The following is a 14,442-nucleotide window of genomic DNA, read 5'->3' as shown; positions in this document are numbered from 1 at the left end:
AGACTGGAATGAGTTTCCAGAAAAGATTGTGGATGTCTAGTTATGGACACCTTCAAGAAAATATAAAGGTAGTTACATGAGAGAGTTACGTATGCACATTCCTCTAGTTGCCAGTCTACATAAGATTGTCTCCTACGTTTTCTTCCGGTTCTGTGAGTTTGTTATTCTGTGTATGTGTACTCTTAGTGGCTGCAGTAGAGAAAAACAAGTAATATTATTTTTCAGTTTGGTTGTAGTTCATTGTTAGTGGAAAAGAAGTATAGCTGGCTAAAAAAGCATATTTGCAGCAGTAGAAATAGATACCACAGTGTTTGATACGTCCTTTTCCAGACATATATGTACTTATTTCTACCTTACCAGAAATTCTTCTGTCCAATTTAAAAACTGAATAATTTTTATGTTTTATTACACTGTTGTTATGGGACCATACAATCTATTTCAAAATCAAAATTGCCACATACATTTTCTATGAAACTGACCTCTTAATTAATCATTAGAGATGATTTGTTAGTGTGCATTTATTACAAACCAGAAATATCTATGTTCTGTGATTCACTGAACTTAAGAAAATGTGTAAGTTTTCTCCTTAGGTTCCCCCTTTATATAGTATATTACAACAAATGTATATATTTCAGTAGTGGGAGGGATAAATTTAAGAGGTGATTATAGGAAATATTTTCTTAGTCTCACAGGAGAGCCCTTCTTGTACCCTCATGAATCCAAGGAAAGAATCAGTTTCATTATAAACTTAATGTTTTCCCTATTATTTAATATTTACAAAATGAAAATGTAATATCAGTCAACACATGCTTTTGTTTATATGAATTTATTGTATTAAATATGCAAAAAAATATGACTCAAATTATGAAAATGAAAACCTTTTCTCATTAGATTTTTACATGCAAAGAAAACATGGGCTTTGATACCAAATTAGTATTCTTCAAAATATATTTTTCTAAAATTCTGCTAGAAACTATAATTACTAAAGGTTGCTGACCAAAAGAAAAGAAAATGACCCCTAACAAAATATGGTATTGTTTTACATTATTTTTCTTACCTTTTCTTTCAACACAATTTTCTTATTTGGTATCTAATATAAAAGCTATGTAAAAATGTGACCTAAGCCTCTGCAGAAAGAATCTGTTGTGGTAGAAACTACAATCTGTTTTCCCACGCATAAACTATGTCAGTCGACAGACAAGACTTTGCTAAAGCTAACAAAGGATATTCTCAGTTCAATTCTAAAAGAGGGGATAAAGTCATACACATAAATTCTTAGTACACCCTCGAACTTACCAGATGCTAGCAGTAGAGAATTGATAAATGCTTGCCTTGCCTGCTATATAACCTTGAAGAAGACAAAATGGAAGAAATTAACAGGCTCCCTAACTGGTTAAAGTGACAGATCTTTGGGAAAATGTAATAATCTTAGAGTTTTTGATAACACAGGAAGGATGTGCTAAGCATTGTCAGATAACTGGCATTCCCTAGGTTTTAAGGCAAACATGTTGAGAGAAAAGATCCATATGGATAATTTAAGATTGACCACAGATATCTACATTGCATTACTGTATTTCAAAGCAATTTCTTATTTAGTGCATAAGCCTGTTCCACAAAAAAGGTACATTTCTTGAAATCAGGGACATCATGCTCTCCACCATTGTGTCTTCAGGGCCTAGTGTAGTGCTTGTCTCACAGGATGTGCTTAATAAATTTTGGTTAAATGCATGAGTAGGCTATCAGACTCTGAAAGGACATTGTGAAATCACAAATTATCTTCGTGAAAAGACATAAAAATAAATCAATGTGAATATGAATGTAACTTTTTCATGAACTTAGATTTAAAATGCCAAAGTATGTATATGTCTTCCCTGGTGGCTCAGATGGTAAAGATCTGCCTACAATGCAGGAAACCCAGGTTCAATCCCTGGGTCAGGAAGATCTTTTGGAGAAGAGAATGGCTACTTACTGCCATCAGGGAAGAATACTTACTCCAGTATTCTTGCCTGGAGAATTCCATGGACAGAGGAGCCTGGCGGGCTACAGTCCATGGGGTCGCAAAGAGTCAGACACAGTCTACTGAGCAACCAACACTTTCACTTTCACATGTGTATATTAATTTGCATGCACACACATGGAACAAAGGGATGAATATTAAAGACTAGAGCCACATTTTAAGAATAACCTAACCCCAGAAGACTAAATTCCATATTGGAAAACTTTTGAGTGTTAGGTTTATAACTTTTGAATAAATTTGAACATTCTAAGTGCAGAATTTAGGACTATATTCCTGTTCTCTGGGAGGAAGTTTATATTTATTGGAAAAAGGAAAAAATAATATCAGAAAATGTCTCTTAAAAGTTCAATTTGGAAAAAAGTGAATAAGAACTGATAGGCCTATAACACAAGGCTGCCACCAAAGCTTAATAGTTGATGAGAATAGCCAAACAATTTTGTTTATATTTTACTCTAATAATAAGTAATATAGTGAATATACATTGCACTCTTAGTGTATAACAGTCATTTCTGCATTATCATAAATGACACACTTAATAGTTTAAAGGACACTTCCACAAACCATTCGATAGAGATCTTTGGTGAGAACTAAGATATGGAAGACTTAGCTAAGTTGCTTAAGGTCGCAGAATTAATTTCAGAGGATTTGAATATGACCTCCAGATAAGCCATTACCTTATCCACTCCTTCTACTGCCATTCTTAAAAGAAACAGCACTCAAAGACAAGAATTTAGCTCTGTTTTACTGTTTAAGGCCCATTTTCATGAGGATTTCCTCACTTAACTGTAGTTAAAAGTAAAATGAAGTCCAAGGGAGGAAAGAGGCAGTAAGAGAATACCTAAAGGATTAAAATGAATTCAAGATTACCAGCCAGGATAAACAACTTTCTATCTATGGAACAAAAAGAAGAGAAAGGGGAAAAAAGCCAAGTCCTTGACTTGAAGAGGGTATGGGATGAAATGACAGAAGGAATGCAGAGTTCTGGAAGGATCCTTCGGCTCCACACACAAGAGCTTGCAGCTGCTCCTTGAGGCTAGTTCTGGGTAGGAGCTGGATTTGTACCCGTGAAATCAGTGAGTGATTTTAATGATGGTCCCGATGATCACTAGGCATCAGTCAGTTTTTTTTTTCAGCCTCATCCTTCCTTAAAAGAGGAAGATTCTTACTCTCTGTGCCAGTTCTTTGCATGTTGCTGATTAGAAAGAAATCCATAACCACAGGTAGATCTTTTTATTTTGCTGTACTTTTTACCTTAGAAAAGAAGTGTTGAGAGACATTTTGTTTAGGATCAGAAGAATTTGAGAGTTAGGTTTCCTGACTTTCAAATAAATTTGAACTTCCTGAGTACAAAGTTTAGAATCAAGTTCCTGTTTTCTGGGCAAAGTTTCATGTATTGGTGATAAAATGTGAATTTTCTGCTTCAGAGATAAAAGACTCAAATGATTTTTCAAGGCCTGGGAAGCCCAAGATAGTTATTCCAAAACTAAATTTTAATGAGTTAAGTGTAAATGAATTAGAAACATGCTTCTCGGATTTCTTATTAAAATATACATAAGGTTACAGGTTATGAAGAAAAATGCTTGGCAAAGTTCATCTCAGCAATTGCCAATCTTAAAACATTTAAGACATTTTATCAGTTGTCCCAACAGCAGATGGAAGCTGCCGCTCCCTTCCATCCTTTGCGTTCATTGCTAAGTTCTTTAAAGCTTAAAGTGCCTCTTCTAATTAACTTGTTTAACATATTGCTCATCTATCCCCAGGCACTTATAGAACAAAGTACAAAGTTGATATCACCCCAGAATTTTAGAAGGTATTTAATTCAGCTATTTGATATCTAATCGGAGAGGAAATGCAAACCCAGGCATACTCCTTTATATGTTCACAAGGATACCTTCAATCTACGCAAACTTACCTTGTTCTGAGGACCCATGAGTACATATGGTTATCTGTGAATGTGAAAGGAGATTAACCAGGAGTAACCAGGAGCCTGCTGTGTTCTTTGCCTGCTTTCTATGAATATGCTTTAAAGCCACTTCTTTTCAGGATTTGTGTTAAATGACCAGGTCATGCTTAATTTTTTCAAAGAGCGGTAGAAAGTGGGCAAACTTAAATATTTGATACAAAGAAATTCCTTGTTGTTCCTTGTCAGAAAAAACAGGAAATACTTACTTGCATACAGATAACTAGTTTTGCGAACTGAAAGTTCAGAGTATTTTATAAAGGACTGCTGCTGCTGCTAAGTCGCTTCAGTCATGTCCGACTCTGTGCGACCCCGTAGACGGCAGCCCACCAGGCTCCCCCGTCCCCGGGAAGAACACTGACACTACAACTGAAATTGTCATGAGTAATAATTGCCCTTTCATTTTATTTTCTGCAGTCTGATTTTTTTTTATTGGAGGATAATTGCTTTACAGTATTGTGTTGGTTTCTGCCATACATCAACGTGAATCAGCCATAGGTATACAAATGTCCCCTCCCTCCTGAACCCCGCTTCTATCTCCCGCTCCATCCCACCCCACCCCACCCCTCTAGGTTGTCCCAGAGTACTGGGTTGAGCTCCCTTGGTCACAGAGCAAATTCTCATTTGCTATCTATTTTACATATGGTAATGTATATGTTTCCAAGCTATTCTCTCAATTCATCCCACGTTCTCCTTCCCCCACTGTGTCCACAAGTCTATCCTGTATATCTGCCTCTCCATTACATGCAGATTCTATACCTCCTAAACCCTACATAAGCCCATAAAACCCATATTAGGTAGTTAAATGCCATATCTTTACAACACGAACACTGAACAACTGTACTCATTTGAATCCAAATTATTTTCATATTTCTCTAATTAACCCTAGCAAGCAAATAAGTAAATATGTTGGCACTGATGACTTGGTCTTCATTATGAAATGATTGTGATGATCCCATAAGATCTGATTCTTTTTATTCCTGCTCTAAAGTTTATGCCTGCTTCCTAAATAACTTACAAAAGAACCTTTAGATAGGCTTTTAGAGGCTTTAATAGTGTGCCATCTTATATGATCTCTGCACCTGTGCTGTGAAAATGGTTGATTAGATATTTATGATCCACATCTTAGGAATGAGGAGGTAAGTGACTATGCGACATTGGAAAAGTTCCTTAAATTGTCTGAGCATCAGGGTCTTCATTTTAGTACTTGCCACACCACATAGGGTTGTGTGGAATGAACTGAGAAAATGCGTATAAATATTTTAGCAGAGTCCCGATACATAGTAACTGTTCAGATATCAAATGTTACATTTACTATTGCCTAAGATCCCTTAGTTATTAACTGGTGAAGTCAGCATCAAAGTCAGGGTCTTCTAATTTCTGGTCTGGTGCTTAGGCTCCCCATTGCCCACAAGAGCATTTTTAAGCATACAATAAAACCCTCCATGTTCTTGTTCCTGTTTATTTTGCCAGCCCTGTGTTCTCCAACCCCTTACCCACTGGCATTGCAGCCAAGCCATGCTGCTGGCAGGCACTCTCTCCTGCTCTGCCAGAGTACGTACTGTCTTTAGATAATCTCTTTCTACCCTGTGAACTCCCACCCATCCTTCAGGATCCAGATCAAGTGATGAGTGAACCTTACAGACCCACAAACAGGACATTCTGCCTCTGTTCCCAAGATTTTCCTTATCTCTGTTAAATAGCTATCTTCTCATTTAACAGTTTGTTTCTCTCTTACACAAAATTGTGTACTCCTTGAAGTCAGGAATTTTGTTTTACTCAACTCTGACCCCTATATCTGTCCATTGGTTAGTATTTGTTGAACTGATTCCCCTTCATCAACATGTGCTCAGAGTGGCTTTGGTAGACCACAGTTAGAGATCAAGGGCTCTAAATAATATTTAATTAAACATTTAACCTGGCAGATGTGGTTCCCCTGGTAAAATATTGGTTCCCATTCCTAGAGAATGTTCTACTTGTTCACCTGATGATAAACAAGTAGATTGGATAAACTATAAGATTTTCCACATTGTTTTAATTTCCACCAAGATTGCCATTTTTCCACCTTAATTTCCTGCAAGTCTTTCCCTTGGCCACTGGATACCACCAACTACACTGAAGTTCTTTTAGTCCCTAAACACCAAACTCTCTTTCAGCTTCATGGCATTGGCATGTGCTATGCTTTGCTTAGTAAAGTCTTTCCCCATCTTCACTTTGCAGTCTTCTCATCTGTCAAGTTTCATGAAATATCAACTTCTTCGATGAACATGAAAAGACAAATAGGTCTCCTGTTATTCTCCTTCATAGCTCCCTGATTCTAACTCCCCTCTCCTCTTCTCTGTTTCTTCCTCCCCTCATCCTCTTCTTCTTCCTTTTTCCATCATCATTTCCTAATGATTTGTACGTATTTTATTTATTTGCTACATTTTTTTTTGCCTGTTTGTCACATTAGGAGTAAGCTCCATAAGAGTAAGGACCACATCTGTCCTGTTGAGTGTTGTATGACAACACTTCATGAGGATTATAAATTGAATGAATAAAGAAATAAAAAATGAATACAATAAACTCGGATGTTATATATACAGGTATCTATCAAATATAGCTTTAAAAAAAATAAACTGGACTAATTCAGACCATAGAGGCTTTAAAAGAAGAAACAGTCTGTCAATAAGCCTGTAGGCGCTTGCCAGTCATCTGCTAAGCACACTCTGTTAGGTGTGGCACTAAGAATATGGAATATAAACCATGCCTTTACATTTGTTGTTGCTGTTGTCTAATTGCTAAGTCATGTCTGACTCTTTTGCAACCCCGTGGACTGTAGCCTGCCAGACTCCTCTGTCCAGGGGATTTCCTAGGCAAGAATACTAGAGTAGGTTGCTATTTGCTTCTCCAGAGGATCTTCCCTAACCAGGCATCAAACCCATGTCTCCTGCATTGCAGGCTGATTCATTACCACTGAGCAACCAGGGATAATGAATAAAAGACTATGTGATTCGATCTTCAGACCCTCACAGCTTCAGGCTACTGTTGCTCTTATTAACTTTGACCTATCCATACTGGTCTCCTTTCAGTGTCTCCAAAATGCCTTTCTTCTTACCTGGAACATTTTCCCACTTTACTCGTTAGGAAAGATACATAAAATCAGTTTATCCTATTCCCTCATGTGTCCCTACTTTTTCTTGTCTCTTTCGGAAGTTCATTGTAGTTTCCCAATGAATGCATTCTTCAGTCTGTGCCCTTCATTGCCAGGCTATGTTCCAACAGACGTCTGCCTTCCCACACTCTTCCAGAACTCTTATGACTTTCTATAAACCAAACAAATCCGCACACTTCTGCCCTGAGTATCTTACTGTAACTTGGAGGATCCTTTTATGATTCGTAGTGGTCCTCAACAATCGAGTAACTGTGCTTGCTTTAGAGACTGTGGTGGATATTTGAAAGACTATGAAAGGCTCGTTAACGTGATGGAAGAGTGCCTCAAGAAGGTCATAGAAAAGGAGGAGAAAGTTACAATACTGAAGCAATCAAGTAGAGTTTCATTTTGTCCTTTAAGAGTCTTACGGGTAAATAAATTCCCTACTATTAGAATGCCTTTTTTTAATATAAATAGCATAGTTTTACTGGTTGTACTTACCAAAAAATTTTAAAGGAATTAATCCTAAGAAGAAAAAGGTGGAATTTTACAGTTTCCTCCTTCCTTGCCAAATAAGAACTTCTTGTCCCCCGTGTTTTGACTACATTAACATCTATGTTGTTTGCATACAGTTGCTAAAACATTAAATACAGTGTCTTTCCAAATTCGTTGACATACCTTACTTTTTCCTAGTATGAGTTAGTGATTAATATAGCTTGTTAGGCCTCTAGTATGACTTTATAAACACAACCCAGCTGTATTCACCCTCCAAAATTGAAAAATGAGAACTAGTTTTTCTCCATTTAACTTTTTCTAAAGTTTCTGCAAGATGATGCTCATGTTACAGTTAAACATCAGCTGTACAGCTTTCTCTTTCTTTAGCTATTAGTCCCTTAGGTATAACTCTGTAATCAAAGGGAGGTCAACTGTATCCAAATACAAATATGCCAGAATGTCTCTGGCATAAATCTCTCCCTAAAGATTTTAGTAGTATTGCTTTAGGAGAGAGGGGGAAAAGTACTATGTTTTATCTAAAAGCTAAGAACTTAATTCATTTAAAAAATAAAGTACTGAGTTATCCTTGCAGAGAGCTATGTGAGCACAGGATCTATATGTTACTCATCATTTTTCTTTTTACTAAGTTTAGAAAGAACTTTGACAATCACAGGAAAACATGCTGCTCTATAGGAACTATGTGGTTACTCTGAATGAATGCTTCGCATATTGCTATAAACTGCAGAGAGGGTATAGCCATCCAAATTCATAGTTATTTTCTGCTATCCAGTTAATTTCAGAAGCAGCTAAGGGCCAGTAGGCAAAATTATGAGCTACATGGAGGACATTTCTTTCTGTTTAGATGTTAGCTGTCCAAGCTTCTGAACTTCATTGCTAATAATTAATTGCTCTATTTCCAATAACAGGCTTCAGGTGGAATGCCTCTGAAGGGTTTCATTTTACTTACCCTTTGTACAAATCCAGGCCTGACTAGATCGTATCTTGAAACCCAAATGCTTCCCATCATTACATTGGGAAATGAGTCCCAATGGAGTGACACTGAAAGCTGATTTTCATGAGAGCATTCCTCTTTCTGATTACACTGTCTGTTGGATGCTATTTAAAACAATTTCACTACCAGGAAGATATTTTTTGAATACCTCTGATTTGCAAATAATCGTAAGTATGAATGTTTCCCCTCAGTAAGTGGCATGAATTTCCAAATGTTCAATTTACTTATGTAATTGTTTCTTCTCCTTCTCTTTCATTATTAACTAATTTTTCAGGCTGGTGGTTTGATGCCTGTGGCCCATCCAATCTAAATGGAATGTTTTATACAGCGGGACAGAACCATGGAAAACTGAATGGAATAAAATGGCATTATTTCAAAGGGCCCAGTTACTCCTTACGTTCCACAACTATGATGATTCGACCTTTGGACTTTTGAAGGCATAATGTCAGTCAAGAGCAATTATAAAAGCCACCAAGAAATCTGGAGAAGCCACCAGATGAGAAACTGCTTGAAAATTTCTGAAGCAAACATATGGTCTCCCTTCTAGCAACAAGTAGCAGTTATGTGAAGTCACCAAGGTCCTTGACTGTGAATTTGGAACCTTTTGAGTTCACAGAGTCTCTACTTGGGATGATTGTGTTCATACGGCTTGACTATAGACTGCCATTCACTGTCATGCTTTTAAAAGGGAAGAAACTGTTAAGCTCACTGTGCTTCAAACTACTACTGGATCTTATTTTGGAACTATGGTAGCCAGATGATAAATATGGTTTATTTCATGTAAAACCAAAAAAAGAAAAAGAAAAAAGAGAGAGAGAGAAGAAGAAGAAAATGAACAACAACAAAAAGAGTATACATGAATAATAAAATCTGGCTTGCCATAATCCTTTGGAAAAGATATATTACACCAGTGAAATGGTGTTATTTCTATGCAAACCTAATAAGTTTGTACTGTTGCACAATTTTAATAAAAGTTCAGGAAGAACAGCATTGCCCTCTGAGTTAGTGAAATGGATTTCAGAAGTCTAATTCCTAAATCATACTTGCTAGTTGATATCAGTTAACCCATCTTCAAATGTAAATTCCATTTTGGTAAACTATAAAGAATTGTAGTGCATGAAGAATAGCAGTGTGAAGTAGAAACACACTCCGTTATTCTTTGATTTTTTGATACAGTTTTCAGAAAAGATGGACATAATCAACTATTGGACATATGAGATGAAAATTTATCCTTCCCCTCATGCTACAGTTTTCATTTATTTTAAAAACTGACTGATATATAAATATATTTATAGCCTGAGTAAAGTTTAAAGAATGTGAAATATATCATCAAGCCCTTAAAATAATATACATGCATTTAATATTTCTTTTGATATTATACATGAAAGCAGTATTTTAGAGTGTAATAAGTTGAAATAAAACCAAGTAAACTGGAACAGGTCATTTTACAGTATCTTCTTGCATGTGTCCACTTAAGTGTAACTTTATTATTTTTAAAATAATTATCTTCAATCCTTCACCCTGTTATTTCATGCTAATTTAATTTTTACTAATTAACTGAAACTTGCTTTCCAGATTCACTCTGTTCCAGTTTCTATAAAAGATACACTTTGAAGTCTATGAAAAGTGAAAGAAGAATTATAAATATCATTGTACATAGCATGTTTATATCTACAGTAAACCTAATAGCTGTTTATTCTGGAATATGCAACATTGCCCTCAATTGATGCAAATAAGCACATTTTCAAAAAACTACTATACAACTTTATGAAATATACTATTTCTTCATATTTTTCTACCTTGGGCTCTGTTTTGTTAGGCAATTTCTGATTTTAAGACATTACCATTACAGGAAAAAAATTGGCAAACTTTGTATTATATGTTAAAACACATGAACAAAAGAGAAAATTAATCATAGTCACTTGACTAAGAAAATTCTAATTACTAGTTACTGTAAATCACAATGAAAATATTTCTATGGCTTAACTGATTTTAAGTCAATTTTGGACACAGATATTTATGGCAATTTGAAGTTACTACAGTATTTTGTCAAGAAGTGCTTTCTGCCTCTAAGTGCTCAAGGCTACAAGCGTGAACAGTTTTTATCAAAACATAAGGTATACTCATAAGAAAGTTGAAATCCACTTTGAGTTTCCTTTCTTAAAAAAAGTAAAAGTTTTTATCGGGCACTAAGACCAGTTTTAGGCCTGGTGACTTGATCTCTTGTGCCTTTGTGGGTTTCCTCCATTTGAGAGAATAAAGCTACTCACATTTTTCAGAAGTTATTTTTTCAAAGTTTACCATCAAACGTTTATACTTTTACCTGTGTATACAAACCTGTTCTGCTTAAAATTGATGTTTGCAGGTATTCCGCAGCTTTTCTGTTCTTGTCGACTCTTTCATAGCACTGTTTAGCTGCTTCCTCTGAAAACCTCCTTGATGTTTTCATTTAAGTGAATGAAAGTGAGTGTTTTGTTTTTGTGTTCCTAGAGATTTTTTACTTACCATTCTTTTGAAAAGTAATACGTTTTCCAATTCATAATACAAAAATAAAAGGAAATAATGGGAAAAAGCATGATATTTACTGTTTTGTTATCTGGGTTTAAAAAATGAAATAGTTCCAATTATTTATAATAAAGCAGTATAAAATGTTTTATGACTCCATTATGTGCACTGTGGCCATTTAACATGTATATCCTTTGCATTTAATTATTCAGGATAAGACAATTAGGTAATAGGATTTTGTCTTTCAATTTTTATATGAATTAAACTCATGTAGTTTCTATGCCAATTTCTGCACATCAATGGCAGCTTTATTTGATTTAAATAAAATTGAAAGTAACATATTTGTGCAACTACTCATTTTAAATATTTTACAAGTTTTAAAATTAGAGATATATGGAAGTATGGGTTCTATGAAAAAAATTACCAAATGTGCTAAAGTCTCAATCTTTGAAAATCTTTCAGTCTTGGATATGATAAGAAAGCTTAGCTGCATTAGAACATTAGATCAAAGCAACGGGTCTGAGTCCCACGTCTCTACTATAATTGTTATGTCCTGTCAATAATCATCTTTTTTTATTTCTTATGTTCTTTTTTTATTGAAAAATTCTTCAAATTCTATAGTGTTCTATATTTGCAAAAGTTTCACACATATGATTTAATACAATCCCATAACAGCCTTTTTTTTAACCCTACTTCTCTATTGCCCCTCCCCCCTTTCCTCTCCACAGTGGTAACCAGTAGTTTTTTCTCTATATCTGTGAGTCTGCTTCTTTTTTATTTGATTCACTAGTTTGCTGTGCTTTTTAGATTCTACATGTAAGTGATAGTATACAGTGTTTGTCTTTCTCTGGCTTACTCCACTTAGCATATTGCCCTATGTCTGTCCATGTTGCTGCAAATGGCAACATTTCCTTCTTTTTTTATAACTGAGTAGTATTCCATTGTATGGGCTTCCCGGGTGGCTAAGTGGTAAAGATTCTACCTGCCAATGCAGGAGATGTGGGTTCAATCCCTGGCTTTGGGAAGATGCCCTGGAGCAGGAAATGGCAACTCACTCCAGTATTCTTGCCTGGGAAATCCCATGGACAGAGGAGCCTGGTGGCCTACAATCCATGAGGTCAGATGTGTCAGATATGACTTGCAACTAAACAACAACAACATTCCATTGTGTGTGTGTGTGTGTATGTATAGCCCATCTTCTTTATCCATTCATCTGTTGATGGACACTTAGGTTGTTTCCATGCCTTAAGAATTATAAATAATGCTTTGAACATTGGGTTGCATGTATCTTTTCAAATTAGCGGGTTTTTTTCTTTGGGGGATATATACCCAGGGGCAGAATTGCTAGGCCAGATGTTAGTTGTAATTTTAGTTTTCTGAGAAGGCTCCACTGTACCAAAGGGTAGAAGGGTTCTCTTTTTTCCACATCCTGGCCAACACTTATTATGTGTGTTCTTTTTGATGATAGCCATTCTGATAGGTGTGAGGTGATACCTCATTGTGGTTTTGGTTTGCATTTCCCTGATGGTTAGCAGTGTTGACGATGTTTTAATGTGCCTGTTGGTCATTTGCCTTTGCTGTTTGGAAGAATGTCTATTCAGTTCTGCCTTTTTTAATTGGGATGCTCATTTGTTTTTTGATGTTGAGTCGTACAAGCCGTTTATATATGTTGGATATTAACCCCTCATGAGTCAAATCATTTGCAAATATTTTCTCCCATTCAGTAGGTTGTCTTTTTGCTTTGTTGATGGTTTGCTATGCTGTGCAAGCAAGTTTAATTAACTTAAATGTTTAAGTTTAATTAGGTCCCATTTGTTTGGTTTTGCCTTTATTTTCTCTGCTTTAGGATGTCCTGTCAATTGTTAAACGCTGAATTATTATATGACAATTGACAATAAATTCTCGGAACTTGGTGTGGAATAATAGGATGCATTTTGAATATCTGAGTTTCGTATAAAGGGAAAAGGGCATAAAGGTGGGTACCATTTTCAGCTATTTTTGCCACAAAACCAGGACTACCTTACCTAAGTTCCTCTTATATAAGCTAATTTGAAAATAAATGTATACTTCCTACGTATGTTATAAAGAATCAGAATTGACAATAAAAAGGTGCTAAAACATTGTAAGCTTAAAATGGACTTAAAAGAAAATAAGAATACGTGTGCACTTTAATACAGTGTCTAAACATCAAAACAGTAATATAAAAGTTTACAGAAGAAAATTATTAAGGCTCTAAATTAACTTGAATGTTTCCATTGGGGAAAGGTATAACAAAAATATTCATAATGAGTTTTTGGATTGTAATTATATAGCACTCCCTTTAGGAAATCATGTTATAGGCTTAATGAGCAGAATGTGAAATATTTTTAACAAAAACAGTGAGCAGCTACTTAGCATCCAAATGAAGCATTAAGAAGGTATTAAGGGTAAAGGTGATTAAAGCATAAGGAAATTTACAATCAGAAAAATAAGCAAGTTACATTAATGAGAAGTACAAGGAAGTTTATATTAATAAAATTATTGTTTTTTTAAACTGCAACAAGAATGCTGGGATAATGTGCTGAAGGTTATGTTCTGTGTAGAGTATAATAATAATAATGTATAAGGAAAAAAGTGAGTAACTACTACTCAATAGTAAATATATATGTACGTGTTTTTAAAATTTAAGGAAACACACAGGCATCCCTCAATTTACACAATACGTTTTATAGAAGATTGTGTCTGAGCTTTGTTCTTTGTACACTTTAGAAGGACTGTACTTCCTGCAATTAGTGAATGCGTTGGAAGGAGGTAAAACTGGAAAAGTTTGGATCATTGAGGACAAATGATACAATCTGTTAGAATGAGGACCTGATATATACAGCAGCATAACATGAATGGACTGGATAAGCTAAATTTTGAGAGGATTTAAGGGGAAAAATTCAAATAATTCCATGATTAGATGGAAGGTGGGAAGGATCAAGGTCATTCCAGATTTTTGTCTTGGCTAATTAGAGAGAAGATGGTGCAAATATCCAAAATAAGGAACACAGGTTTCGGGGAGTGGATAATGAGTTCAGTTTTACATGTTGAATTAGAGATGCTAGTGATTCAAGCTTGCCAATGGAATATAATGAGTCTGAGCTCAAGCAGGACCAACGTGGATGATATTGGACTCTAGATTATTTAGGCAGAAATTAAAATTATTAGACAAGATTATTTCAAAAGCATATGTAGTGAAATAGATCTCACTTAAATATCTGATCAAGCATAATTTTAAGGAGCAGATAAATGACACTAATTCAAAAAGGAGATGTGAAATTACAGCTGGATAAACTAGA

General features: G+C 35.3%; 1 protein-coding gene across 3 annotated transcripts in view; it reads left to right on the top strand.

The window, feature by feature from the left end:
* The window catches only part of ANGPT1 (angiopoietin 1), a 475,361-nt gene extending 464,091 nt beyond the window's left edge, over nucleotides 1-11,270 (top strand). For 2 of the 3 annotated variants that reach the window (XM_086336288.1, XM_086336291.1), the window contains one exon: nucleotides 8,892-11,270. In XM_086336288.1, coding sequence (XP_086192414.1) covers nucleotides 8,892-9,052 — 161 coding nt within the window. In that variant the 3' untranslated portion in view covers nucleotides 9,053-11,270. The remainder of the gene's footprint in view (nucleotides 1-8,891) is intronic. The other variant, XR_015140625.1, reaches the window with a different exon arrangement.
* Nucleotides 11,271-14,442: the final 3,172 nt, after the last annotated feature.

This window comes from Bos grunniens, chromosome 14 (assembly GCF_055505025.1).
Source record: "Bos grunniens cultivar Pamir isolate PY7600 chromosome 14, Bosgru_T2T1.0, whole genome shotgun sequence".
In the NCBI taxonomy this organism is placed as follows: Eukaryota; Metazoa; Chordata; class Mammalia; order Artiodactyla; family Bovidae; genus Bos; species Bos grunniens.
Note: the sequence above shows the minus strand (reverse complement) of the source record. Positions and strands in the feature narration are given on the sequence as shown.